The 27,686-nt window shown below is 31.4% G+C and overlaps 1 protein-coding gene across 1 annotated transcript in view; it reads left to right on the forward strand.

Moving 5' to 3' along the window:
• Window positions 1-2,715: 2,715 nt before the first annotated feature.
• Window positions 2,716-27,686, forward strand: part of LOC129217561 (RUN domain-containing protein 1-like) — a 41,459-nt gene continuing 16,488 nt past the window's right edge. The window contains exons 1-12 of the mRNA XM_054851886.1: window positions 2,716-2,868; window positions 5,401-5,537; window positions 7,432-7,576; window positions 11,995-12,084; window positions 14,227-14,334; window positions 15,406-15,558; window positions 17,823-17,913; window positions 20,112-20,170; window positions 21,575-21,649; window positions 21,742-21,878; window positions 25,259-25,364; window positions 26,713-26,808. Coding sequence (XP_054707861.1) covers window positions 5,413-5,537; window positions 7,432-7,576; window positions 11,995-12,084; window positions 14,227-14,334; window positions 15,406-15,558; window positions 17,823-17,913; window positions 20,112-20,170; window positions 21,575-21,649; window positions 21,742-21,878; window positions 25,259-25,364; window positions 26,713-26,808 — 1,185 coding nt within the window. The 5' untranslated portion in view covers window positions 2,716-2,868; window positions 5,401-5,412. The remainder of the gene's footprint in view (window positions 2,869-5,400; window positions 5,538-7,431; window positions 7,577-11,994; window positions 12,085-14,226; window positions 14,335-15,405; window positions 15,559-17,822; window positions 17,914-20,111; window positions 20,171-21,574; window positions 21,650-21,741; window positions 21,879-25,258; window positions 25,365-26,712; window positions 26,809-27,686) is intronic.

Here is a 27,686-nt window from a genome sequence, read left to right on the forward strand (position 1 = left end):
TCCAAAGAGCCCACAGTGACTGAGATAGCAGAAGATGTAGCCACGAAGTTAGAAGAGATATGGCATCGTTCCTCTATTCCTATAGTTTCACATAAACGAACCGTTCAAATGATTCAACATTTTCACGGCAAGTATAAAAACCTGAAGAAAACTATGAACAAAAAATCTGTTAAAACAAATGCGTTTAACGCAAAGATGCAGTTATTTTCATCCGAAGCTCGAGAAAAACTTTTCGACATCGCTTGTTGTAAATGCCATTTCAGTGCGTGTAACTGCGACAAGACTCGCAAAGTTCCTTCCAAAGAACAACTTTTTATTTTTAATCAGCGTGGTGATAGAAAAATGTTTATTGGAAACATTGATATTCAAACCACAAGAAAATTAAAACTGAGTTTTGAACGAAAAAAGAAAGAAGAATCAAGAGCGAAGAGGGAAAGTATAGTTAATACCCGTGAAGAAGGTTCTGAAGAAACAGAAATTGATAAAGAATATTCAATAGAAGGTACGGACGAAAAGGATCCTGAATTTATAGTTATAAATTATAAAGCAAGCACTTCGCAAGCAAGAGTCAGTTTGAACAAATGTTCTAAAACGTGTGACCGATACGGTGTTTCGAATAGATCAGCGGCCGGGTCGGCATCATCCATATTAGAAGACGTGGGCTTAATTTCTCATGAAACATCTTCAAATATAATCGATCCAAGCAAAGTGAAACGAGAGCGTAAAAAAGTGAGAAAAAATCTGCAAGCTCATCACCAAGGGTCAAAATGTGCTGATGTACAAGGTCTGTTCTTTGATGGCCGAAAGGATAGTACATTGTTCTTGGAACAATCTGTGTCCGGCAGTTATCATCGAAAAATAATTATTGAAGAACATGTAACACTGCTTATGCTGCCAGATAATAAATACTTAGGACATATTTCGCCAAATCGATCAAACGCAGAAGGAATTGCAAACGGCATACTGGATTTCATTGTCGAAAACAAAATTGATATTACTCAGTTGTGCGCCGTCGGATGTGACGGTACTGCAGTAAATACCGGAAGAAAAAGTGGCGTGATTTTACGCCTTGAAACATTCTTTCACCGACCATTGCATTGGTTAATATGCCAGCTTCATGGCAACGAATTGCTGCTTCGCCATTTAGTAGAATACTTGGATGAACCAAGTACTAATCCCCGAGGATTCAGCGGTCCTATTGGCAAAATGTTGATAGGCTGCGAATCACTACCGATAGTGAAATATAAAGCCGTTGAGTGCAATATTTAAAACATGCCAACTATCGACCGAGGGGACCTAAGTACTGACCAGAAATATCTACTGGAAATATTTGAAGCCGTTATTAGTGGCAACTGCTCCGTACACCTTTCTGAAAGAGTACCTGGTTCCTTGAGTCATTCTAGATGGCTCACGACAGCCAGTCGGATTTTGCGTTTGTACATCGGCACAGAATATCCAACAGCAAATTTAAAAATGCTTGTTTCATTCGTTATTAAAGTTTATACACCTTGCTGGTTTCTTATTAAGTGCAACTCAGCATGCAAGGATGGTGCACGAAACTTGTGGCACGTTATTCATCTCTCGCGTTATTTGCCAGACGACCTGTTACATGTCATCGATCCAGTCATTCAGCGGAGCGCCTTTTTTGCACATCCTGAAAATATCTTGCTGGCGATGTTAAATGATGATCGAAGGCATGTACGGCAGTTAGCTGCTCGTCGGATTTTGAGAGTACGAGACACTAATTCTGTGAACAATAATGATATCCGTACTTTTACCATCCCTGAGCTTAACTTTTCTTCTTCCGACTATGTCGACTTGATCAATTGGCAGTGTGAAGAAGTGCTTATAACAAAACCTCCTATAACAAATATACTAACTGAGGACGAGCTATATGACTTAGTGAAAACCGGAGATGTTCCTCATTTTCTTCAAAACATGTGCAAATTTCCTTGTCATACTCAATCTGTGGAGCGCTGCGTAAAGTTGGTGACGGATGCATCTCTGGCCGTAAGTGGAATAGAAGCCAGGGATGGTGTCATTCGTGCACGTTTAGAGGCTCGAAAGGAACTGCCTTTCTTTGAAAGTAAAAAAGACTATTTTCGTAAAAGCTCTAACTGTGACACATAAATTTGTATCACGTATGTAGTGTAAATTTTTACAGATTTTTAAAATTGTTTATTATTGTTTGATGCTGGAAATATAAATAAATAACATAAAAGAACTTTTATGGGTTATTTCATATGCTTTCAGTGCATGAATAAATCTTATGAGTAAAAAAATGCAATGATATAAGTTAACAGCATTATTTTTCGTATTTTAACCATGAAATCCGGGAAAAAATCTATAATAAAACTGTGTGACCACAGCGCCCCCCGAAGATATTATCCGATCTTCATCAAATTTTGCACTTTTGCTAACTATCACCATTCACCAAAGACAACTTTTGGCAACTATTACTAGTTGATCGGAAACACTTTTTATTTTTCGCCCCACCCTATTGTCCATTGCTGGTAATATAAATATTTAAAAGTTCATTTCAACATTTACAGTTTTAGAGTAGTTCAGAAACTTTTCGCTAAAAAATTGTATGCATTTACTTTTCACGTAAGTGGCAATGTTTGAAATCTTCGCTGATCTTTAAAAATCGCTTCTTTCAGTTTCGTGACGTACGATTGTTGATGTTTTAAACAGCTGGCATGGGTAATTAGAGTATTGTAAGATCCATTATTTCAAGCTGTGGTTATTCAAAATATATAATTATCCGCCACTCCAATGACCTATTTCGAAATATTTCATAGTAATTTATGTAAAGGTAAATGCGAATAAACTATGGAGTGCCAAACGTATGTCGATCTCTAAAAATATGTTAGTATATTTTCGTGTTTAATTTCAATTTTATTTATGCTACCTACATTATTTCCTGCATATTTTACTTTGAATATTGTCATTTTTTCGCATATTCCAATAGCAGACTCCTGAACAATGTTTATCAAACTATCGTTCTTACACATGTATTTTGTAAAACATAAAGTGTCAAAAAAATCAAAATACGAATGCATTTCATTGTAATAATAATGGCTCCTAGCTTCCGTTTCATTCTTCTTTTTGTTAAATTCACTGTGAAATTTGAGCAGATTGTGTTGGAGAAATTACAGTATCTATCCAAGTGTGTAGGCGTTAAATGTCAAATGGACTTACGATGCTACATTAAAGTTTTGAACGTATGGCATTGAGTAATTTCATGATCTGTCTTTAAAACTGATCAAGTATGATGTTTATTGTTTCATAATTTGTGTAAGTTAAGAGTTAAATGTATTTATTTACCTAAATCAATCCATTTTCTTAATTACAACTCTATTTTCTGTTTGTAGCTTGTGTTAGTGTGTGCAAAATGTGCTATTAAATTGTTCTCTCTGACTTTTCTGAAATTGGGAGTCTTCTAAAAGCAAACAAACTTCTATCAATTGAATACATTTTTCATTTATTCTTTATTTCGTTTAAGAAAGTTTATAGAATGTTTTCATACAGAATTAAATCTGGTAAAATGCTTAACTTAGGGAAAGCTAACCACTTTTCTTGAAAGTCAACTATTAATCCTCATTAACCCCACATGACAGTGTAAAATTTTAGAATTATAAGAATTCAAACCAGTATGTTGACCCCACATCATAGTGTAATACATTTGAACTCTCAATACAATCATGTTTAATTATGAAATTCGGGCAAAAATCAACATATTGTTCGTTAAGTTTGGTTTTCTATCTAATTACATTAAAAATTTCATGCATAATAAGTACATTAAATTGAAGTGTCGTGAGGGATCGTTCGCAAGTTTCCAACATTTGCTTGCAATCATTCAGTGTGATTCATTATATAAACAGATTATTTGTGAACGACCCCTCACGACTCGTTGCCTATCAAAGAATTGTTGAAATTCGACTCATTAGGTCGCTGATAACTTTCTGAATTTTTCAGATATTGAGCTGGATCTTTATTATGAGTTGAAGAAACTAGCTGTGTTTTAGATTGTGAAAGTTATAAATTGCTATCGTGTATGTGCAGTGAGAAATTAATTGCTTTAAATGTCCATATTTAAATAAATTTTCAGCATTTTAACTTCAAATTTTAGTATTATGCTTCTTTTGTATGCTGTCAAGTTTTCTAAAAGTTTTGCAATATTTGATGGAAAACTTTGCACGTCAAAACCTTCAAATAAGCCAAAAACCTTCAAATAAAATTCGTAGTTTTGAAAGAAATGCTCATATGTTCGTAAATATCAGTGGTACTTGCTCAAAAATATGTAAAATAATTGTACATAGTAAGCTAACTAATTGCTGAAGTTTACAGCTTATTCTCAGCTCTTTAGGATAAATGATGATCAAAAACCACTTTTGTTTTCCTCAATTTGTTACTGATCCCCTAAACACAAGAGTAATGTAATTTTTATTGAAAAATGACAGCTGAAGCATACCTTTTACGTGACTAAAGTTTCAAAGCAATTGAACTTTTATTTCTTGAGAAATCCTTTAAAATGTGAATTTTTGAAAGTGTCCTTAATAATTTGGCCACCCACTGTACTAATAGTTACATTACAATGTGTTCATTAGTAATAATACTTCATAAATATTGATAAGCATTCCTTCGTTTTTTCAGAGTATTGCTCCTTCATGGTTATTACAAGTAAGGGTTAATACAAAAATATTTCGATTTTTCATATTTTGTATAATTAAGTTCAACCGTATTTTGGAATTTTAGAATTCAATCCAATATGTTCTACCTAACCAAGTTGGTAGGGTCATAGAGGGTAGTCATGCGAGTTCTAAAGCCCCCCTCTCCCCTTAAGCTACTGAATGAACTAAAACTGCATTTTGTTGACTGAAATTTTGATAATCTTATTCTAAACTCCCTTTTGTGCTCGAATATTACCTTTAACTTAAATGGGTCCCCTCCAAAACCGGAGGCCTGGTCGGCCCGTTTATTTAAGAAGGCTTAATTTATAGTGTTATACTTTTATACTATATCTGCTACTGCGAGTATTTCTGGCATTACTTAAAAGTATCTTTTAAAATCAAAATGTTAATGAGTACTACAAAAACTTTTCATTGCATTATTTTACACAAAAAGTCTTCTCATTAGACCTAATACATCAAACTTGACAGCTTTTTTTTTTTTATATATTACGTCTGCTGTCGTCTTTTCACACATGAGGCGTCTTGCAGAATTGAAATGGCTCCAGAGGGCGTGAGGGCTCAAAAGTCATGACTTGACATTGTAATACAATTAGTTTGATTTTTTTTTTTTTCATTTTCAGATGTTTTTTTTATCTTGTTTGTATTTAATTTAAAATGAAAAAAAAAACTTTCTTTCAGTGTTATTCTTTTATCCTTTATATTTTAGAATTGTATTGAAATGGATGAAAACTCAACCAAGACCGATCTATCATGCAGCGACTGTGAGCATTTCAACCCTCATGATGAAATGCCTTCTTCAGAAGAAAGTTTGAATTATCCTCTATGTAAAGAGTATGAAGAAAAGTAAACATTTTCAACTTTTTAAAAATGTAGAGTTATCCTAAAACTAAATCAGTCCAATCAAATAAGTTGTTAAAAAAATGTAATTGTACTGCCGTGCTAAGCACAACTGTTGTATCTGCAGTGGAACTGAAAATGATCATCAAAGTTTCACAACTCGCTTCTTTGATTTGTGGTTTAATATATTGTTCAACTCATTGCAGTCACTTTGTAAACAACTGGTTCAATCTATGCGAGTGGTTGCTTTTGTTAAAACTTTTGTTTCAAATTAAAGATTCAAGCAAATTTGCTTTTAAATAACCCTTTCCTATACTAGGTTCTTTTCGCTGTCAGTAACTATTTCTAGTCATGTTTAGGGGCATCTGCACAGATACGACAAAAATAGGGTTGTGAAACGCATTAAATGTGTGTGTATTGCTAAATAATACTGCCAACATCTTCTTTATTTGGGCTAAAAGACTCAGCTATCGCTTTATGTAGTGAATGCAAATCTAGCAGAATCTGCCTTATGAAAAATGTCATCTTCAAAATTTCAGACATTTAGAACTGTGTAAACTATAATAATTTTCTGTTCTCTATATTCATTAACTGAGCGTGTTTGTTAGTTTTGACAGCAGATGATGCCTAATAATTTTAAATCAAACATGGATAAATAGAATTAGTTGAATTTTTATATGATCATTTACATTTGTGACAATAACATTTTATTTTCTAAATTCATTTACTGAGCATGAAAACAATTTTGACAGCAGACAATTCGAAAAACAAAAATATAATTGGCTGTGGAATGAAATGCTTTTTTTTTTTTTGAAAAGAATCAAATATGAATATTTTACATGCATTTTATTTGTAAGAATTTGCATTTTAAATACCCACCTATAAAGAAAAATTTGAATATTTACGTGAACATTTTTGCTAGGTCGACGAGTGACAGTAATTCAATTTTGATAAAATATGTTGTGGATACCACATTTATGTTTAGCAGGGCAGTACACAGGTCTGCTTATGCCAGTTGTGCTAGACCTTCTGCCTGTGGGCCACATGCAGAGCCAGATAATACAGAAAAATGCATGAATTCTGTTTGCAGAAAATTTTCAATTTGCAGACAATTTTGATTTATATAAATATTTTTTTTTTATTTATATCTTCTTTTTTTCTTTTCTTTTTTTTGAGGGGGGGGGGCAAGAAACAAATGTCGGTTGTCATTTTTGGGATCCCCAATTAATGATCCTGAAAAACTAATGTAAATATAACTGAAAAACCATGCAGGTTAAGAAATTGAGTATGCAGACAGTTTTAAATTTTATCTAAATCTTCCCGCATGCAGCCTGACAAGTTGATTCGTATGGCCCACTTTGTTCAATGTTAGAAATCAAAAACTATGTTTAGTCACAATTTAAAATTTGAAGCCAAATATACAGAAATTGGTTTCTGGAAAATAGATGCATACTTTACATTTATAAAATAAGTGACTAAAATGTGACTAAAGTGAAGCAAGAAGTATTGTGAAGCAAAGGTGACTATGGCAACTATTTTTGCCAAAATATGGACAAGAATGACTTACTATCAATTTAAAAAAACTATTCAAGTGAAAAAAAATTAAAATACATAGGCTTTTTTTTTTCTTTTTTGTAGAAAAAAATGTAAAAAGGAAAATAATTGTAACCTTGAGACACGTGTCTGTAGTTCTCTGCAAATTTGTGTGATTCAACATTGTAATATTTTCATATCAACATTGTAATTTTTTTAATAATAATTTTTTAAGCATAGATGGTTTGAACTGAAACATTACACTCTTAACTGTGGCAGTTTTTTGTTTTGGCATTTGTTGTCAAAACTAGTAAGAGGTAAGATTGTGTCTTTTCTCTCAGCAGTAATTTTTCATTTGAAATTTTAGTGTTTTGAGTGAAGCAGAGAGATTGAGAAGATTAGAAGAAGAGCAAGAACAGTTAAACTCCTCACTCATTGCCTTAACGACTCATTTTGCTCAAGTGCAGCTGCGACTGAAACAAATTGTGGATGCCTCTCAAGAAGAGAAAGAGGTGAATATGAATCATTGCTTTCTGTATTTTTGTATTTTATCCATGCACTAATTTTTATTTTTAACATTTAATTGAAGTTTTTTGCATTTTTAGAAGTGTTACATTTTTTTTCATCTGCATATTCTTTTAAATGAAATATATTATTTCAATTATTAACATTTAAATAGTATATTATATATTTTCTGTGTAATTTACCAATATGTATAATTTTTCCCTGGTTGTTTTTTTTTTTGTAGTTTTTGTTTCAGTTCAGCTTATTCAGGCCGTTGCCTGAATAAGCTGAGCAAAGCAGCTGTAGCAAAGCTGCTCTGAGCCTGCTTTAGAGCGCATAAAACTTACGACAATTTAAATAGGTTTTGAACATAGCTAGAGCCTACACATAAAACACCACCCTTAGCCACCGTTATATTTGTATTACTTAATATATTTCACAAAATATTAGAAAATGAGACATATTAGACGTAATAGATAACAAATTGTTTAATAATGGGAAATAAACTACACACACATACAGTTCTTAACGCTACTACTAATCTATGAAAGTAGCTCAACTTGTTAGATGGTTAATTAATTACCAGTTAGCATGGGCGCCCATATCCAAAGTTGCAAGGGGGGGGGCTCAAATATTTTCCCCGTGGTTTAGCTGAATATTTACCCCGTGGAAACTGATTTCAAGACAGATTAGGGTCATTAAAATTTGACATTTTTGATAAGTTAATCATTAATGGCTGGAGAAGAAATGTTTTTACATTTTTGCAAAGAAAAAAGTACTAAAAGCAAGGAAGTTCTAAATTTCAAAGGAGGGCTCAAGCCCCCCCCCCCCCCCCTTGCTTCCCTATATGGGCGCCCTTGCCAGTTAGTGACTGTATGTTCCCCCATTCTTCCTCTACATTTATCCTCAAATATCCTCCTATCATTTATCCTGCCCTCGTAAAAGTATTATACGCATACAACTTAAAAAGCTAGTACATTGTTGAACACCATTTATAGATGTATTTATCCCTTAGTAATAATACAATGATTTATACTCTCCAGTTTCTGCTTAATGGTTAAAATGAGATAGCAATTCCCAACACTTTCTTTGGTGATTTTATGCCTCCACTTCCTCAACTAGTACAACTACAGCCCCTTAGAAGAGCTTACCTTACTCAAAAGAGATATTCTGTTATTCTTTTGTAGGAAAAAATTACACTAGCAGATAAAAAAAGCTTATTGCTATATTTGAAAAAAAAAAAAAAAACGTGATGTAGTTAAGCCGCGAAAGTCGAAGAGCAAAGTAGTGAGGGACTACTGTAATTGGTTTTGTATATAATACCAAACTATCCAAGGAGAAAGTATGAACATAATAAACTCCTGATTATCAGGGAGGAGGGGGTATCCGCTTTGGTTTATTCATGGTCTTTCAGGCTTCAAAAAGTTTTTTTTTTGTGTGATGAAAAAATTTTGAATGTAGAAAAATGCACCAATTTTAACAAGTGAAAAATCTATTTTAATATGTCATTCCTGTTTGTTTCTTTTCTTTCCAATGACATCAAACCTCTTAGGTCAAAGAAACCTGAATTTTACTTACATCTACACACTTTGTGTGTAAACGAGTAACTAAACCAGCTTTGTAAAAAAAAAATCTTCTCCCCTTCCACCTACATGTTTTTGGTCATCCTAACTTGATATGTTTTAGTAGATCTATTTCCACAATTTTCTGCGTATGTATGTAATATGTCTACTTCTTTTTTCTTTTTTTACTTGCAATGTTATTGCTTTTAGCTGCAGTTTAATTGCATGCAGCAGTGTTATTGATTTTTTTTATCTCTTGTATACACTAGTATAGTTTCTCCCTTATTTAGCTGATTATCCGGGAAATTTTGAAGCTGACCTGAGGTTGCTGTGCCACGCTAACTGCAAATAATCAAAGGGATACTTTAGTGACAAATCGGCAATAATATTTTTTTTTTTTTGTTTTTTTTTTGTTTTATTTCCAAGACTTTGCACTTGAAAAAAGATTTGAATACTAAATAAATGTATGATGTGGACAAAGTGGATTTTATTGGAAGTGTTTTCCACAAAAACATTAGCATGTAAAACTGGAAAAAAATGTGTTGGGACATGCAGTGCAGAATTAAAGTATATCAATATTGTGTCATGATAATGTTTCTGGGGCATGATCAAAAGCAAAAACTAATGAATATTTTTTTAAAATTCAGTTTCTAAATATTGATGCTGTATAGAAATTAATCAAAGGACCAATAGTTAAAAAATGATTATAGATGGCAGCTTTACTTGAAGAAAAACCGACATTGCTGCAAAAGATAACGAAAAATGTTTAAAGACTTGTACTGTTTCGAATTAATCAATGAAGAAACAGTGCAAGAAAGGATAAACAAAGATTGAATGTTGGAATGCTCTCAAATTTTGCAAGGATGTCACAATGAACATCACTTATTTTTTAAAGTTCAATGAATATTCTTTTGACATTGAAAAAATTCAAATAAAAAGCTTTTATCTTCTCTTTTTGAGCTGAAACAATGTCATGTTTAGGGATCTCTGTGTATTAAAATATTTTTAGCTGCCAGTGTGAAGATATACTCAGTTTCTCTATGAAGTTATTTTTCCAGCAACTTGGTTATGGCTATTCAGACTGATAAGCCTGAAACAAGGCCGAAACTGTAGTCTCCAGATTATGCTGCTGTGGGAAGGTGAAGCAGCAGAAATGAGTCCTTGAAATATTCGAAGAAACGTATTTTGGACTCCATACTAACAATAGGGATACATTGGAGTTTGACACTTTATTTTTCGTGCTTTATTTTGAACAGAAACCAAAAAAGCAAGCTTCTGAAACAAAGTACAAATGATAAAAAAATGCAAAATGTAAAATTCGCAATAGCTGCTTTTAACCTTCCCCACAATAATATGTGACTATGTTGTTCAAAATTTTCTTGCAATTCTGCCTTAGCTCTGCCTAAAAAATGGCTATTTGTAACTTTATATATAAACTAGAGTGAAAGAAATTAAGAAGAGCTAAAACAATATTTTTTGTGAAATGTTTTTTTTTTAATGAGCTAAAACTTGAGCAGATGCTTTTCAAAAAATGAAATTACAGTCGAACCCTGACTTACGCGAGGGATGCGTTCCAAGACCCCCTTGCGTAAGTCGAAACTTCTCATTGTGGAAGAGGGTATGCCATAAAATATTTCATAAACATGCCTAATTATTTTGGATGCTTGTTAGCATCACCTCAAACTGTTTTAAACCATTCCTTAATAGTACATTACCGTTTCTTACATAAAGAACTGAATTTTTATATGTATTAAAAAGCTGTTTAATCAACATAAAATACTGTTACGATGCACAAAATCAGTGATCATGGGGAAAGAAAGACATAAAATAAACCAGTACGGTACGTACAGTATATAGTTATAATAACATGATGTACTATAATAACACTGTACAGTAGATCCAGTAATGATATTTGTAACTTTAATAAAATAAGATATTGATGGTTTATGCTGCATGATCAAATCGTTATTCTAATATATTTTTTAATTCAGTTGCTTCGCTAGTACTTTTATAACGTTTCCATCTATGCCAATGCCCCTCTTCCCGGTTTCTTTAATTCTCAATACAATAGCAGCTTCCATTTTCATAATTTTTGATTTTCGCTTAGACACTACTCGGCGAACTTTTATTGATTTTCTTTTCTTAGCTTTTAATTGTACATATGGAAGATTCACTCACACCTAATTGTCGTGCAACCTTCGACGCATTTTATAGTTGTTCAAGTACTTCAAGAACCTATAGCTTGTCTTTAATGTTAGAAACTTTCTCTTTTTCTTTCTGTCTTTACAAACTTTGCATGAAACTTCCCTTAGGCGACATTATATTTCATCAACTTTCGCATTTAGAATGAAATAAATAAATGGTAAATGAGGAGTAGATATTTGTATACACACACAAAGCTATGTTCAGATCAGTACCATGTTTGAACTCCTGCTGCCAGTGATGCTAAAGGAATGAAGGTCCATTCACGAAAAAAATCTTTTAAGTAGCCAATAACGAAGCCGATACTTTCACACCGCGACTCCCTTCTGAAAATTTTCGTGTTGCGGGTGAGGAATTTGCTTTAGGTCTAAAATTATTTACTGGGGAAAAAAATTGCGTTATAGCCATTTTACGTAAGTCAAATCGCCTTGTAGCGGGAGTCCACTGTAGATAAAAGAGAAAGACAAAAAAAAATTATTTCAAAATGAAGATCACAATAGTTGTGTAAGCATGTCTGTATATATAGTGTAAACTTAAAACATTATTTTGTTTTGTATATTATCCATTTTACTTTCATTCCTGTTAGGTATTTATTTTATTTCTGTTTGATTATTGACTTTCTGCTATTGTTATTCTTTTCATTAAATTGTGCCTACTTTCAGAATTTACTAAAAGAATTGGAAGAATTTGCTTTTCGAGGAATACCAGACATCAGGGAATATGAAAATGGATTGGATCTTACACAAATTATTGTAAGATTTGATGTTTGATTTTAAACTTATAGTATTTAATGGGCTAACAACATGCATCTACGTGAAATACACCGCCAGCTCAGTCATTTCCAGCCAAAGACTGCAGTTTCGTGCTTATTAGCACTCATCAGCCCGGCATAGGAAAGTGACTGTAGGTTTTCCATCGCCAGCTCAGTCACTTTCCTATGCCGGGCTGATGAGTGCTAATAAGCACGAAACTGCAGTCCTTGGCTGGAAATGACTGAGCTGGCGGTGTATTTCACGTATTTCTGATTTAGCCCTGGCTAATGGGCGGTAGTTTATTGAACATGCATCTATTTTTTAAAAATATCTTTAAAATGTAGAAATTATGCCTTTCTAATATTAAACTTTTAACCTGAACAGTTTGAACTGCCCCACCAAAGCATTTAAGTAGAACACATGTGGTAATGGTAACATCAGGGGTGCCCCGTAGAGGGATCATGGCGCAGAGTGCGCCATTGAAATTTTTAGGGGGTGTTTTGAGGAATATTTTTCTCTTTTAGGAGGGCTCTTGCCTTTTGGGAGGGGGGGTTGCTTCGCCTTATTTAGGGGAGTGCCTCCTTGGTCTTGGTGGGGAGGCACCCCTCTCTCTCTTTTGAACGTTCATATTAATCACGTTTATTGAATACCACTCCCACTAAAAGGGTATTTGAAATTGTTACTTTTTATTTTTTAGAAATGTTTAAAAATGTATAAAATACAAACATAGTTCAAATGCAAAAGTGACAACCAGCAACAGACTAAGCTCTGAGCCCCGTTGGTTCTAGTTGCTTTATCAGGAGACTGAAGAATAATAGCTCTCTTAAAGCTATCTACCCTGCTTGTTACAGCTTCTTCCAGAGGCGAATACAGAAATAGGTTTCGTGGGTGGCAATCATCGGAGAATGGAAAGTGGCTCACTCTCATTCAATTTTTCATAGAAAGTTCTCATGAGGTCATTTTTATTTATTTACTTTTTGTGTTCTTTGCATGCAGTTACTTAAAAGTACAGAAACATGATGTAATATTTTTTTTCACATCTGGATGTAAAATCTAGTTTCACAATTAGCTTCATTGATTGAAATGTCATGTGGTCTTACACACATGTACACACATTCAATTTTGTTAACGACAACTTCAGCAGCGACAACAATTCAACAAACGTACACACATTCAATTCAAGTTTTTTTTTCAATAATATTAATTACTGATTCTATTAATGAAAATGTAATGGGCAGTATGAGAGTTGCGGCACCTTTGAATTCGAAATTAATATTCGAGTGAATTCGAAAATATATTATTTCTCACTCACCTCCAACTCCAAATCACTCCAATTGCAAACAACAGAGATTTTATTGAAATATGCTTTTTGTTTTTTTATAAATATAATTATAGTTTTAAAAAATTTATTTATATTTGGGACAAATGAGTAAAAAAATATTCAATGGGATAGTTAAAATTAATTTTATCCCCTGCTACTGGCTTCTTACTCTTATAGTAATCTTTTCCAAGTGCCTACAACCATTTTGAGGTGGTAGTTTTGCCTCATTTCTAGATTATCTTGAGATTGGAATATTGTTTGACTTGCTTTATTATACGCAAATCGATCTTTAATGTTTCACAAATAAATCTTTAACTGAATCTTCATAAATGAAAGTTTCATTTTGTGACAGAATGCTGCTACCCTCTGTTCATCGAATCTCATGAAAGATTTGATTTTAGAAATGCTATTTCGAACAGCAACAGCTTCTCTTAATAGCTTCATCAATTGTAACATTAGATTAGTTTTTGTCTTTATTATTCAACTATATTTATTGGAGTAAATTTTATAACTTTAAAAGTGTTAAATAGTAACTATAGTTAGGACAATCCTAATCTGGCAGCATTGTGAAGGCTATGCAGAGCCGAATCACAGCCTTACAATGCTGTCAGGTTAGGTTTGCCTCAACTATGATTTAATGGATGTATATGGAGAAATTTGCAAAAATTCGAATTCAGGTGTTCATCAATTCTGTATCTGCACTGACAAAATATGATTGTATGCATACAACTAAAACTGAATGATAAAAATCAAGGTTTGGTCATATATGTCACAATAAAGCTTAAATAAGGTTAAATGTATAATTTCCTTTTTTAAATTAGAATGAACAAACTCAAGAAGTTAAATTAGAACAGCAAAGAACAAGACAAAAGGAACTAATAAACAAGTTGAAAGAACAGCTTGAAGACTTGGAGCACTATGCCTATGAAGTACTTTGATATTTTTTTACTTTCTTCTCTTCTTATTGTAAAACTTTAGAAACATAATTATTTTTACTATGGTATATTTGCATTTCAAGTAAACTGTATAAAAAGTGAATGTATTGTCCCAACTCCATAGGTAAGATTCGACCTAATCTTCCTACAGTTCCTAATTGTTTTTAAAGTGCCTTAAAATTTTCGAATTTTCTCTAAGTATCCGAAAATTTTCATTGTTGTATGCCTCTTTTTTTTTTTTTTTTTATAGTTTGCAGATAACGAAATTTCCATTTCAATTGTACAGTTGTATATGTTAGAAATCATTCGTCTGTCAATGAACTGCACCTGGTAGTATGTCAAATCAGATGCCAAGATAGAGTTAGGTTATCTGCTTTAGCACAAGTCAAATTAACTTCTATTAAAATCACTGTTCAGGAGGGGGGGACTCAGTCAAATTTGTTTTTATGCATTTGTAAAGTTAAGTTCAAAATCATTTTATCCCAACATTTGAAGTGCTCTATTAAGTTCTAAATTGCAGAATTTGGGTGTAATTAAAAAACACCATGTATGTTTGCATTTTTCACTCTGCAAAAAACATATTTTTGCTTGCTTATTATATTTTTCGATAAATGAGGCAGTGAAAAGCGAAGAGATGTAAGTGGTCATTTTCCAGCTATGAGCAAAACGCATTTAAGTTCCGGTCTTAGGTGGGCTATCGTTGATTTTTTTTCTAAATATTGCTGTATAGTGGCACCTACCGGAGCAATTAGTATAATCTCTTGCCCCAAGACAGAAGAGAGATTCACCTACCATTTGTACTGGTTATTTCCAAATTTTTAATTTGCCACTTACATCCCTTTGCTACTTGCTGCCTCAAATGCTTTTAATCGAGAGTTTAAATTTGCATTTTGCTCAATGTTCATCTTTAATTATTATTTTTAAACTATTAAATGTTGATCATTTTCACATTTTTAAGCTTCAATGTGTAGTTGTGAAATGTTGTGTACCAAGAAAAAAACTGCATGACATACATAATACCTGAGCATTAAAGAGTTGTTTATGTATTATTCTTTTTCTTGCTAGACTGGTGAAGCTGGTATGCCACAAAGCATGTTGCTTGAGCGTCAGTCAGTCATCATTGAGCAGTTGAAAGGAAAGTTACTGCTAAATCTGGATGAATTAGAAAAACTGAGTCCAGATGAATTGCGTTCCCATGTAGATTCTGCAATTAAAGAGGTAGGTGAAATAAAAAGTTTAGTTTTAGTTTTTAGAGAGAAATTGAATAGCATTTCAAAATAAAAATTGCTTGAAAAGTTGAGAAATAAAACTGATTTCTGTACTAATGTGTTTTTTCAAATATTTATCTAGCTTTACTAATTATTTAACCCTAGATATTTAATAAGTTCAAAACATTTATTAATGTTATTAAAAATCAAAACCTTCCAATTTGTCTGCTTAACATATTCATGGTACTGTATAAAATTTCATTATTTTTAAATATCTTAACTATTGCAAACTTAGAATTCATATTAAAATTTAAAAGTTATTAAAATGTAAAAGTTAAAAGCTAAGAAGTTGGATTTAAAAGGAAAAATCTCTTGATTTGTTTATTTCTTTATGCAATACATTACTTAAATTAACCAATAACTTACAATTGCCTCAACAATATAAAATTGTACCAATTTAACTCAATGTTAAGAGTCAATTGATTGCTCTGTTACATTTTGAATCAATATAATTGTATGATTGAACTGCGTTAAATGGATTAATACTGGGTTTCAACTAAAATTCTTTTAACTACACCACTGTTTTTTTACTTCATTTTATCAGAAAGTTTCTCTTTTCCTTTCAACAGCTCAAAATACAAAAATACTTTTGAAAATATTGTTTCAAAATTCCTGTAGTGCATAAAATGTCTTCAAGTATTAACACAAATGACTTAAGGTATCAGATAAAATTTATGGTATTAGTTTTCACTTTTGTCTTATCTTTACTACTAATAAAGCTGGATGTCCGTGACATGCATAGCGCCTAGACTGTTCGGCCGATTTTGATGAAATTTGGCACAAGATTAGTTTGTAGCATAGGGCTGTGCACCTCGATGCAATTTCTCAAAAATTTGATTTTGTTCTTTTTTTATTCCAATTTTTTAAACCCATTTTTCACATTAATTTGAATAGAGAAATATTTTATTCACATTTTTAAGTTTTAGCTTGAAATTTTGTGCATCAAATGAAGTTTGTTCGAATTTTCTACAAGCATTTGTACAGCTGCAGGAATCGTTTAAGAAAATCGACATCCAAGGCTAACCTCAAGCACGCCAAACAATTTTAAATAATTAAGCTGAAGAATAAAATCAAAAATTAAAGATAATTTCTGTTTTGAAAGTAAATTCCATTTAACTTTTGTTTGTTACTATGGTTACGTCTTTTACTCACGTTGATTGTTTCATTATTATTACTTTTTTTAACATTTTCAGAAACGTACTCATTTTTGAAATCAAAATCCTTTTCTTTTATTGACAAAAAAAATAACTTGAACCATTTAAACAGTTGAGAAAAAGTCGTCTGCTTTTATTTTCTTAGTTTTTATGTAATTAAATTATTAAGTAAATTATTAAAATATTGTTATTATAATGTTCTTTTTATTGTATTTAATTTTGGAACTATATCTTATTCTGTATTTTAAGCAAGGAAGGGCAACTTCTTTCCCCTTTAAGAATATTTCTAAGGCTGGTTCCTGTTAAGTTACATGCAAAATTTTTAAATTTGCCAAAAATATGAAGATCTTGAAAAAAAATTACTTAATGCCCAGTAGACATTAACTGTAAATGTACAGGTGAACCAAATGACCCTATAATTTTCTAGTACAGGCAAAGCTGTGCAGGTACCGCAAATATCGTATAGAAACATTGAAAAACAAGGGAATGTTAGTCATCTCAATGTTCTCGAATTTTCTTTTGTCATCAAATGAATATGAGAAGTAGATGCATGAGAAATAGAATATTGTCTTAACACATTTTATTTAGTTCTCTATGTATGATTGTAGGCTGATACTAATGTTGTAATTTTTAATGCACCTTTTCACTAGGCATGTCTTTTTTTATGTTTATAACTTCATTTGTATTTTATTTCTGTCAGATGTTTCTAACAGACTCTGCTAATAGTACTAAACTCTATTTTTTATTCTTTTAATATCTTTCAATTAGAGCTGTATTTAATTTTATAAGAAGTTGTTTATTATGTTATTAAAAAATTAAGTGAACTTTGCGTAATATGTAATTGAATGGGCTGATAACTCTATCATAGCTTCCAAGTGCATAATGTTGCCTAGTTAAGGTAGAGTTTGCTGTGTGTTATATTCCACCCTTTCATTTACATTTCTATTTAACATTTACATGCATGAAAATTCGACACTTTTTTCTCATATTAACATTTCTTTGTTCTCACTACCTGTTTCTTTACTAACATCTAACTTTTGTCCTGAACTTTTGCCTGAAGCTTGTGAATCCAGCAAAGATGAAAGAACAATTGGTTTGCCAACTTAAAACCCAAATTTCTGATCTTGAAAGATTCATTGAATTTTTGCAAGGTATTATGCTCTACTGTATTATATTGTGTTTCATACTACTATCTAACTATTTTGTGGTTATTATTATTATTTTTCTTTTGTTGTTGTTGCAGTATTTAAAAAAAAGGTTCCCCCCCCCCCCGGCACTAAAAAAATCTTATACAGGCCTCCCTTGTATAACCCGGTACTTGTAAACACAATTTCAATATACAGTGAAGCACCGTTTATAGGTTTTTGAAGGGACTGTATGAAAAAGCGTATAAATGAAAGAACATATAATAGTTATAGGTCAATGTGTATTAGACTTTGCAGGGACAAATTTTTAAAACGTATAATTGATTAAAAGGTATAAAAGAGAAACGTTTAAACGGTGCTTCACTGTAACATGGTACGAAATTTGTGACTATTTTAGCAGGCATGGAAGATTGATTTTACAAGCTTTGGAAGATTGAATTTTATTTTTATTCTATACACTTAAAGAAATGGATGATATTAACTCTAAAAAGGTTTTTACTTCGTTTTTATAAAATTAATACAAAAAATTGGGTCTGTCTCTGGCTTGGAAGTTTAGCAAACTTGTCTAACACTAACTTTTAATTTTTTTTAAATTTATTTTTCTCATCAGGATTCTAAAGTAAAAAGATGAAAATTATTTTGTTTTGAATACATTGTAAGAAAAGAACATTAGAATTAAACGTAAGCTAAATTTTGCAAAGGATGAATAAAAAGAAATGTAACTGAAACAAAATATAAAATTAAAATAAATAGAATAATTCTATTTATTTTATTTGATATTTTGTTTCGCTGCTGTTGCTCCGAGGAACTTTATTAATACAAAAAGCTCAGATTTTCTTTGATAATATGCATTTTGTTTTTAGTAAGGAAAGTTTTCTAGCTGTGCATAGTACTTTTAATTTGTGGGACGTAAAAGGATTATGTATTGTTTATAGCTAATCTAGTTGTGGGGCAGTTGTATGTTTTGGTTCTTAGTTTTTGTTTGAACGTTTTAATGAACCGAAATTTTAGCAATTACAAAATCTGCACCTTAAACTGGGTTTTGATATAACATGGTGCATATTGCTTGATTTGCTTTATTTCAGGGTCTCGTATAACACAGTTTCAATATGAAACGAAACAAGTTTCAATGCAACATGATACATATTGGCCTGATTCATGTTATGTACATGCTTAATTAGTTTAAAAAATAAGTTTTGAAAAAGTTATTTAAAGTATAACGCAGTTTTGATAGTACACTGCATGAGTTAATCGTGTCATCCAAGGCACACCTGTAATTAGTTCTTTTCATGTTCAAAGAATGGACTCTTTTTCTTGTTCAAGTACTGTATTTAATGTAGTAGGATTCTGTTATTTAAGATTTAATGAACAAAGCTTCATGCTAGCAGGTTATATGTTTGCAATCACAAACTAGATGTTTTAATGTAATTTTAAAATTTTAAAATATAATGATATTAATAGTATTATTTACTGATGCAACATGATTACATTCTTTTTGCTAGAATCACATACAGGAAGCTGAAGTTCGGCTTAAAAACCAAGGATAGTTTGTACAAGGATTGAAATTTTTTGTTTCATTTCCCACCTCTTCAAATTCAAGTTTAGAAAAATACAATGGAAGCTGCACTTACTCAAAGAAGAGTCGCATTTGCTCACCATTGTAATGTTTAGTCAGGGCTTAATTTCTTATAAATAGAGTGCCCCCATGTTATTTAGAACTCAATTCATGAATTAATAATCCAAAATTCTGTTTCATTTGAAAAAAATAAGAAAAGAAGAACATAAGCTGAGTATTGTCATCAAAGTACCAATGCTTTGCGTTTTGCTCAGTTTCTTAAATGAAAGTTTATTTTCCTTAAAAATAATTCTATTTCACTTGCTTAAATTTAAAAAACATTGAAAGAAACAAGCACAAAACTAGTTCAGAAATATTCTCTGTTGCAAAGTTTTAGCTTTCCTTTTAAAACATTTTTTTTATAGCAATAACCATCATTATTTTGTTTTAATAAATGAAAAATAAAACCTTGCATGTGCACTTAAATTTTAGATGCTGATGTATTTCACCTTATCAAATTAAATGTAGTTAGGCTTGAAATATAATTTTCGTTTTTGAGGTCTAATAAATTGTGCTGAAAAATAGAGTGAACTTAATTTCAGATTTAAATTTATTAATAATTCATTTACTATTTTTCTTTTTAACTTAGGTGAAGCTGTATCTAATGGTAAACCTAGATGTACTTGTAACTGTCCAGTTCATAGAAAAGTGAGCTATTTTGAAAAGAATTTATCATAAATTTGTTAATAGTTTTAATGTAATTTGATTTGATTGTACAAGATTGGTATGAACTGCTTTTCTATCTTAGAAAGTACAATTTATGCATCATATTGTTTTTATGTTCTTTTTTGCATAGTTATAATTTGCTCAACGTATTTGCAAAAATGAGACACTTTTTGGCATGTATTGACACCTGGAATGTTAAACTTTCTCTTTCAATTGTGATACAAATGAATATAAAGAACAATCATGTATCATAATATAAAGTGTTAACTTTCTTAAATTTTTTCTTGTATTTAAAAAATAATTCGTACTTGTTCCCCAACTGGTACAAACTTTTTCTTTCTTTCTTTCTTTTTTTTTGTGTGTGTGTCTGTGTGTGCATGATTTTTTTTAGAAAGTTGATACCTCATATTATGATACATAATGGTTGCTTACACTCAAAAATATCACAATTATCACAGCCCAAGTTTAAAGTTCATTGAATAAAGTGGAAATATATAGGTAAAAATGTCACATAGGTGAAAATGGATTGAACAAGTTGTAAATAGAGATGTGATATCTATGATAAGGCATCGAAATGTTTTAAAACAAGTTTTTTTTTTTTTTTTTTTTTTTTTTTTCCCCCCCACGGAACTCTTTTCTGGCGCTTGTAAATAGTTTTCTTAATTTTAAAAATGATTCCAATTAAAGATAATCCAAATACCATATTTTGCGAGCATTGAATATTCGATTAAGATCACAACAGAATATTCTAGGGAATACCAAGTATTTAGTTCCTGCCCCATAATTTACTGTTATTAAACTTTGATAATAATAATTTATTTATTTTTGAACAATATTTAGTGTTTCATATATGCTGTAAAACTTCGGAAACTCAAATACTGCAAAATGAAATATCCAAGTGTTTGCTTTTAATATTATTAATTACTTTTTTAAATAATTGAAATGTCATTGTTTTCTTTTTAACTGCATGTTTTATTTTAAGAATTAGCAGCTGACTGACTTTAAACTTTTATGAACACTTAATATTATAAGGGTTTTTTGTAATTTCTGTTTCATATTTAAATGAGTAATAGTAATGTTTATGTAATTAATGTATCGTAAGATTTAAAAAAAAATAAAAAGCAAAAACATTTAACTTTAACATTGGAAGATTTTTTCTTGCACTAAAAATACTTTGAACATGATGATATTAGTAAGTAACAATTTGAATTTTTTTTTTTTTTTTTTTACCATGGTACTGTTCTATAACTTTCATTCATTGTATAAAAATATGATTGTTTACCAATTGTCGAATATTTAAATTTGTTGACTTTTCGGTTGCCAAATATTAAAGTATTTGGCTCTACCGAATATTTGTACATCCCTAACTTCATTGTATATTTTTAGAATCATAAATGTCATTCAGACTCGGATGCACAAAGTGATAATTATTCAGCAGGAAATAACTCGATGAAAAATACAGTAAGTAATTTGCTTTTTGAACAGTATTTTCCATGGCCAGTGTATCAAAAATGTGATCTCCATTAACTAACTGATTGGTTGGTGAATTTCAGAAAGATAGTGGCACAGCTTATCATATTATGCAGAGAGTTCTTACTTTGTTGCAAGTTTTCACTTTTGCTCAATTTGGATGTGGTAGACACAATTTCCAGAAAAATAATTTGAAGAGATCAAAAGTAAATCATTATGGGTAAGTTTTGATGTTGTTGTACTCTTAATAGTGTTTTGGATTATATTGCTTTTTCAAGCAGGAAGGGAGAACATAATTTGTTCTAAAATGTACCATATAACTTGAGCTCTTCGGATTGTATCACATCATTTCATGCCCATTAATGTTCCAATAGCAGGGGTGCCCACTCACCCCTAAGAGCAAGGGAGCACCTCCCTTATTATCGTGAAATTCCCTCCAAAAAAAACAAGAGCCCCCCCCCCCCAATAAAAGGAAAAACTACCCCTTAACCCCCCCCCCCCCCAATTTCAATGGCACAGTCTGCGCGATGCCCATTTTGAACTCTGATGTTATTTATCAGTCTTAATGAAAATGAGTGTTTATGTGGTTCTTGCAACAAGGCCCTCAATTGTATTTTCCAGACCTAAATATCGAAAAATTAAAAAACAAAGTCTTTGACCCTTTCTGGCATTAAAGATGGCTTAAAATTTCGCTCATAGGAATTTCCATGGGAGAGCTTCCTAACCCTTTTATCTGCACTATAGCATAAAATTGATTTCAGTTTCAGAAAAAAAAAAATGCCCCAGACAAAAAAAGGGCAGTGTGCTTTTAGTTAAAAAGGCACTTTTTGACAGAAGTTTTGTGGTATAAAAATGGTGATTTTTTAAAACTTTTTGGTATACTAGGTGCCTACAACGTCCAACTGTTTTCAATAGGAATTATTTTTAAAATATTTAAATATAGTGCTAAAAACATTCAGATATATTCTAACCCGATTCATGTGGATTAGTGTTTAAAAGAAAGGAGTTACGTTTCAAGGATAGGCTTGTGTGAATCTTTATCTTAAAAAAAAAATTTGCTTTTATAAAATTTTGTTGAAACTTTTGAGAGGCAAGAAAGGTTTCATAAGTTAAGGGTCAAAGGTGGTTAGCTTTCAAGCGGAAGGGAACAGTGCCTTCCTGAAAAATCTTTGGGGAAAACTCTATAAGGAACCCACTTGCCTTTCTTTTTAATGTTTCCTAACATATTATAAGAATATGTTTTAAAAATGTCAAAAAATTCCAAAGGAGTGTCGCCAGATTCCCTATGGTAACTAAAAGTAGTTTAAAATTGGGTCGAGTAGGCTTCTGTTTTGAAATGCATCCGAATGTGCTGAGCCTCCTTCTCTCTCTAACAAGACCAAAGATAGTTTTGCATTTTTAAATAGTTCAATGTCGACACAATTTTGTAGACAGGCCCCAATGCTACCCTGTTCCATTGATTTTACCATGGCTAGCTAGCTTAAAATTGCATTTCTAATACTTAACATTTTGGAGAATTTCCGGGAAGAACCCCTGACTGTCTATTGTGCAGAAAGATACACTAAAATGGACTTCAATGTTGAAAAAAACAAAAAGGTAAGAAAACAAAATTTCGGGGGAACTCCTTCTTTTCCCTCCTTCCTATGTTGTCAGTATAGAAGCATAAAGATGTGCCTTTTAAGACTTGTAACCATTAGTATCCTTCTTTCAAGGCATATAAAAAATAAGTCATTAGCTTTATTTTACATTTCATAATTTTCTTTTTTAAGAACTTTGAAACTTGATTAATAAACTTAAAGGAGAAAAGGAACTAGCGGTAGTTTAATGTCTTTGCTCGACCTCGGACGAATCGAGATCCGGCACTGTTTAATTAACCTATTTAATTTACAAAAGTGGGCCAAAATATTCTTTTGCCGACTGGGCCAAAGTCAGCTAGTCCGCCCCTAGCTGACTTATGACTTTACGTCATCTGTTATTTCCAAGTAAAAACTATAATCCAAATAATTCATTAAAATAATAACAAATGTTAGATTTTTTCCCAGTATTAGAAAATTGAAATTACTTCTTTAAAAACTAGAGATAGTGCTAATAAAATTAAAATTGAATTAATTAAGTGAACTTTTTATTTTCTCGAATTAAAAAAGAAGTAAACATGCAGGAACTTGGCCATTCCCTACTTTTCTTCTCCCACTTCTATCACAGGAAGTTGTAAAGGAACTCCACAGCATAAGGGTGCTGTAGGAGATCTGCAAACATGTGAATGAATTCTTTTACTTAGCTCTGCTCAAATGTAAGCATTAATATTGCATTGTCTCCAGAAGTGATTTGGAAAACCTTTTTAAAATATACTGTAATGACATGGATGGGGAGCTCGATGCTTTTAAGAGGCTGTTCAATATTTTCATGTTTTCTAAACGTTTTGATAAAGACAAATTTAACTATTTATACCTTGGATTTAAAAAGAAAAAAAAAAGCCTTATAAAGAAGTAACTATTCAAAATAGAAGATATAAATTGAATAACACTAAGCTAAACAAAAACATTCCCAGTCTCCTAAAATGTCCCTTAATAATACTTTATACTTTGTGTGTCTCATATCCTTTCAATAGTGATTCTGTTTAAGATTTAATCAATACCTTTCAGGTGCCTTTCATAATTTGAATTCCAAGAAATGATAGTTTGTATGGTATAAGATGTTTGTTTTCATGATTTTGTAAATATACAGCTGAACTCATTTAATACAAAATGCCAAAAACTGGCCAGTGTTTTCGTTTTAGCTGTTATATGTAACTGTGACCAAGTAAACTGGCAAGAGTTATCATTTTTTTCAAAAAGAAGAATTATAACCAACAATAGACAACAAGTAATAACCCACAATGGCAGGTACAGTTTTTTCTCCAAGAAAACTGAAGCATCCATGAGTTAACAAGCTTCAAGACTTTATTCTCTATTTAGAAAGATCAACATATGAGGTAGTGAGAAGCAAAGGGATGCAAGTGGCGAAATTAAAAATTTGGGGATAACCAGCACACATGGTAGCTGAACCTCTCCTCTGTCATGGGGCAAGAGATTGTTCTAGTAGCCCTGGTAGGTTGCTGCTGTACAGCATGATTTAGAAAAAAAATTCAATGAAAGCCTACCTAGGATTTGATCTTTACACGCGTTTTACTCGAAACTTAAAATAGTCCACTTGCATCCCTTTGCTTTTCACTGCCTCATATGTTTCTTGATGCATGGCTGTTTTTCTGCTTTCAACAAAATAGTGAAAATTGTCATCAAAGAGGTGACAAATTTTTCTTCATCTTAGCAGAAAGTTTTATTTTGATGCTCATAATATGCATGAGATTTTCAACATAATTAAATAACAAACCAAACTTTCCTAACAAAATGTTCATTTTAGCCGAGATTTCAATTTTGTGTTAACTGTGGTCATACTAAGAAAGTTCAAATGTATTTTATTATATTCAGGTGAAATGTTTTCACATATTGCCTATTCTTTTATATATGACGTTTACTTACAAGACGAACGTCATAACAATCATATGCATTTGGTACCATATATATATTTAGCCCTTAAATGTTGCTTATTTTGTGATTACAGTGATTTACGAGCTCGACTGGAAATTGCTATAAATGAAGTAGAAAAATGTGCTTCTGAGCAAGAAACACCATGTGAAGATAGTGATTATACAAGTGATTCTGAAGATGTGAGAAATTTTCTTTTTTAAAGCTTAATATTACAAAATAGGCTCAAAACATTGTATGAAGCATACCATTTTTTAGCGTCACTAAAAGATTTTTCTGTTTAAATGTTGGGATTTTGAAATTAAATGGCAAAAATGTTTGAATTATTAGAAATGCCACTAACTGCGAGTTGTAGTCGGTATATTCTGATAATTCATAATGGTTTAAACTCTTCTAAAGCACTTAATTATCTAAAGGTTCTGTTAAAGAATAGGTACCTCATTTACTTTCTACTTGGAGACAATAGAAAAAATGCTTAAAGTAATTGACAATTTCTACAAGTTTTTAACAACTCTGGAATTTAGAAATTGACGTTGTTGAATGTTGCCAATTACAAAATATTTAGTTTGCAATAGCGATAAATTAATTAAAATTTCCAAAAAATAAGAAATGAGGCAAGACACCTTTAACGGAAAAGAACGAAGAATAGATGCTCTATTTGGACAACTCAATATGTATTTCTAAAAACAGATATGGTTCATATAATCACTTTTCTATGCTTACTTTGGAAAAAAAAATTAATTCCTTTAAAATATTTTTCATGTTTTTATTTATTTTATTTTAGTTTTTAATGCATTAAAAGTCTTTATTTAAGTTTATGTGTATGTGGATAAAACATTTTTTTTTTCATTCATTAAGTTTGAGTGTTAGAAGCTGTACTCGTATTGTGGGTTCAAACATATATAAATTATATTGCTACATTTCCAAGTCGAAATTTTTGTTGGATGCTCCACATCCATAAACGCTTTTTGTGTGTGTGTGTGTTTTAAATGCTCTTTACTATTTTTATTTAAACTTCTACGGGTTAAGAAACTCACGAAGACTTAGTTTTTCTGCTTCATGCAATGAAAATGTCGAGTCAAACAGTAGTTTTACCTTTCAAAAATTAATATTTTAAAATTAAATGTAATTATCTAGAACAAGAACTTCTATCTGGAAAAAAAAATTAGTTGCAATGAGAGTCACATTTCCCTTGCAGTGTGAGTAACATTAATAGTTGTTTTCTTCATTGTTTAAAAACATTGCTTTCTCTGCTTCAGCGCAATCCAAAATTTGATTGTTGATGAACCATAACTGCATTTAAAAACACAAACTCATGAACTGAAAAAAGAAATGTACATAAAAACTAAGTATAAAAACTTCTTTTTCAATGTAATGTGAGTCACACTTGTGTGCAACATGCTTGTATTGCAAACTATAACTAGTGCAAAATAGTTATCTATCAATTAAAGTGCAATCTCACTGGTGTATTTATATATTTGCACATATATAGGTGTGTTTATGTATTTTTATCATTTGTTTCTTTATTAGACTCCTATTGTTCAGTGCAATGAGAAATTAACTACAGCTGTACGTAAAGACCTGTCATCAGCTATCAGAGAATTGATGCAACATGGTCTTATGCCAGTAAGGAGATTTTTTCTTCATTCCTCTACCTCCTTTCCCCCCAACTTTCCTGAGTAATAAGACTTTTTAGTAAATGATCTAAAAATGTATTATGATTAGGATAGAACAATGCACTATTTACTGTAAATAAAGGAAAATAAAAGATTTATCTAAGGATAGCATGCTGTTTTTACGGTATTCCAATTAAGCAGTGTTAACAAGTGCTTTTTCCTTTAAAAATATGGGAAAATAATAAGAAGAAAAATAATAAAACAATAATTTTCAGTTAATTACTTTATTTTCCCCCTGTTATTATGATTCTTAACAGTATTCTAATAAAACAATTGTTAATCTGGCTTGATAATGTATTTCTTTTATTCTTTTCTAATGTGAAATATATCGCTCATTTAGAAAAACAGTGCCACAATACACAATTTTTAATTTTCTTCTTTTTTTTTCCGCTTAAAGGCCTTCAAAGGACGTTATCTTCTTTGAAAAACAATGACAGATTTTTTGTTCAAATATTAATCACTGGAGAGCACAGCAAACTTACTTTTCTTAATTGCTTAAAGAGTTCAACTTCAAACGCTTCTCCTGAAAAATTTCATTTCTTCGTATTGTGGCACTCATCTTCCAAATGAGCGATACCGGATTACATACAAAATATTTTTGTGTAAACTAATAATTGTGAAAAGAATTGATGACCGTGGAAGACATATTATCTGTAGTCAGCAATATTTAGTATCAAGAAAATTGCTGAAATAAAAGCCAAAAAATACGTTGATGTGTCTCTGATAATTCTTACTGTGGCTTTAGCTGAAAAGCACTCATCTATGTCAACATGCACGTAAAACACTCATTTTGATTCTCATGTGAACCTGAGTTCCTCAACCTTCTCT

The sequence above is a fragment of the Uloborus diversus genome, chromosome 2 (genome assembly GCF_026930045.1).
Source record: "Uloborus diversus isolate 005 chromosome 2, Udiv.v.3.1, whole genome shotgun sequence".
Taxonomy (NCBI): Eukaryota; Metazoa; Arthropoda; class Arachnida; order Araneae; family Uloboridae; genus Uloborus; species Uloborus diversus.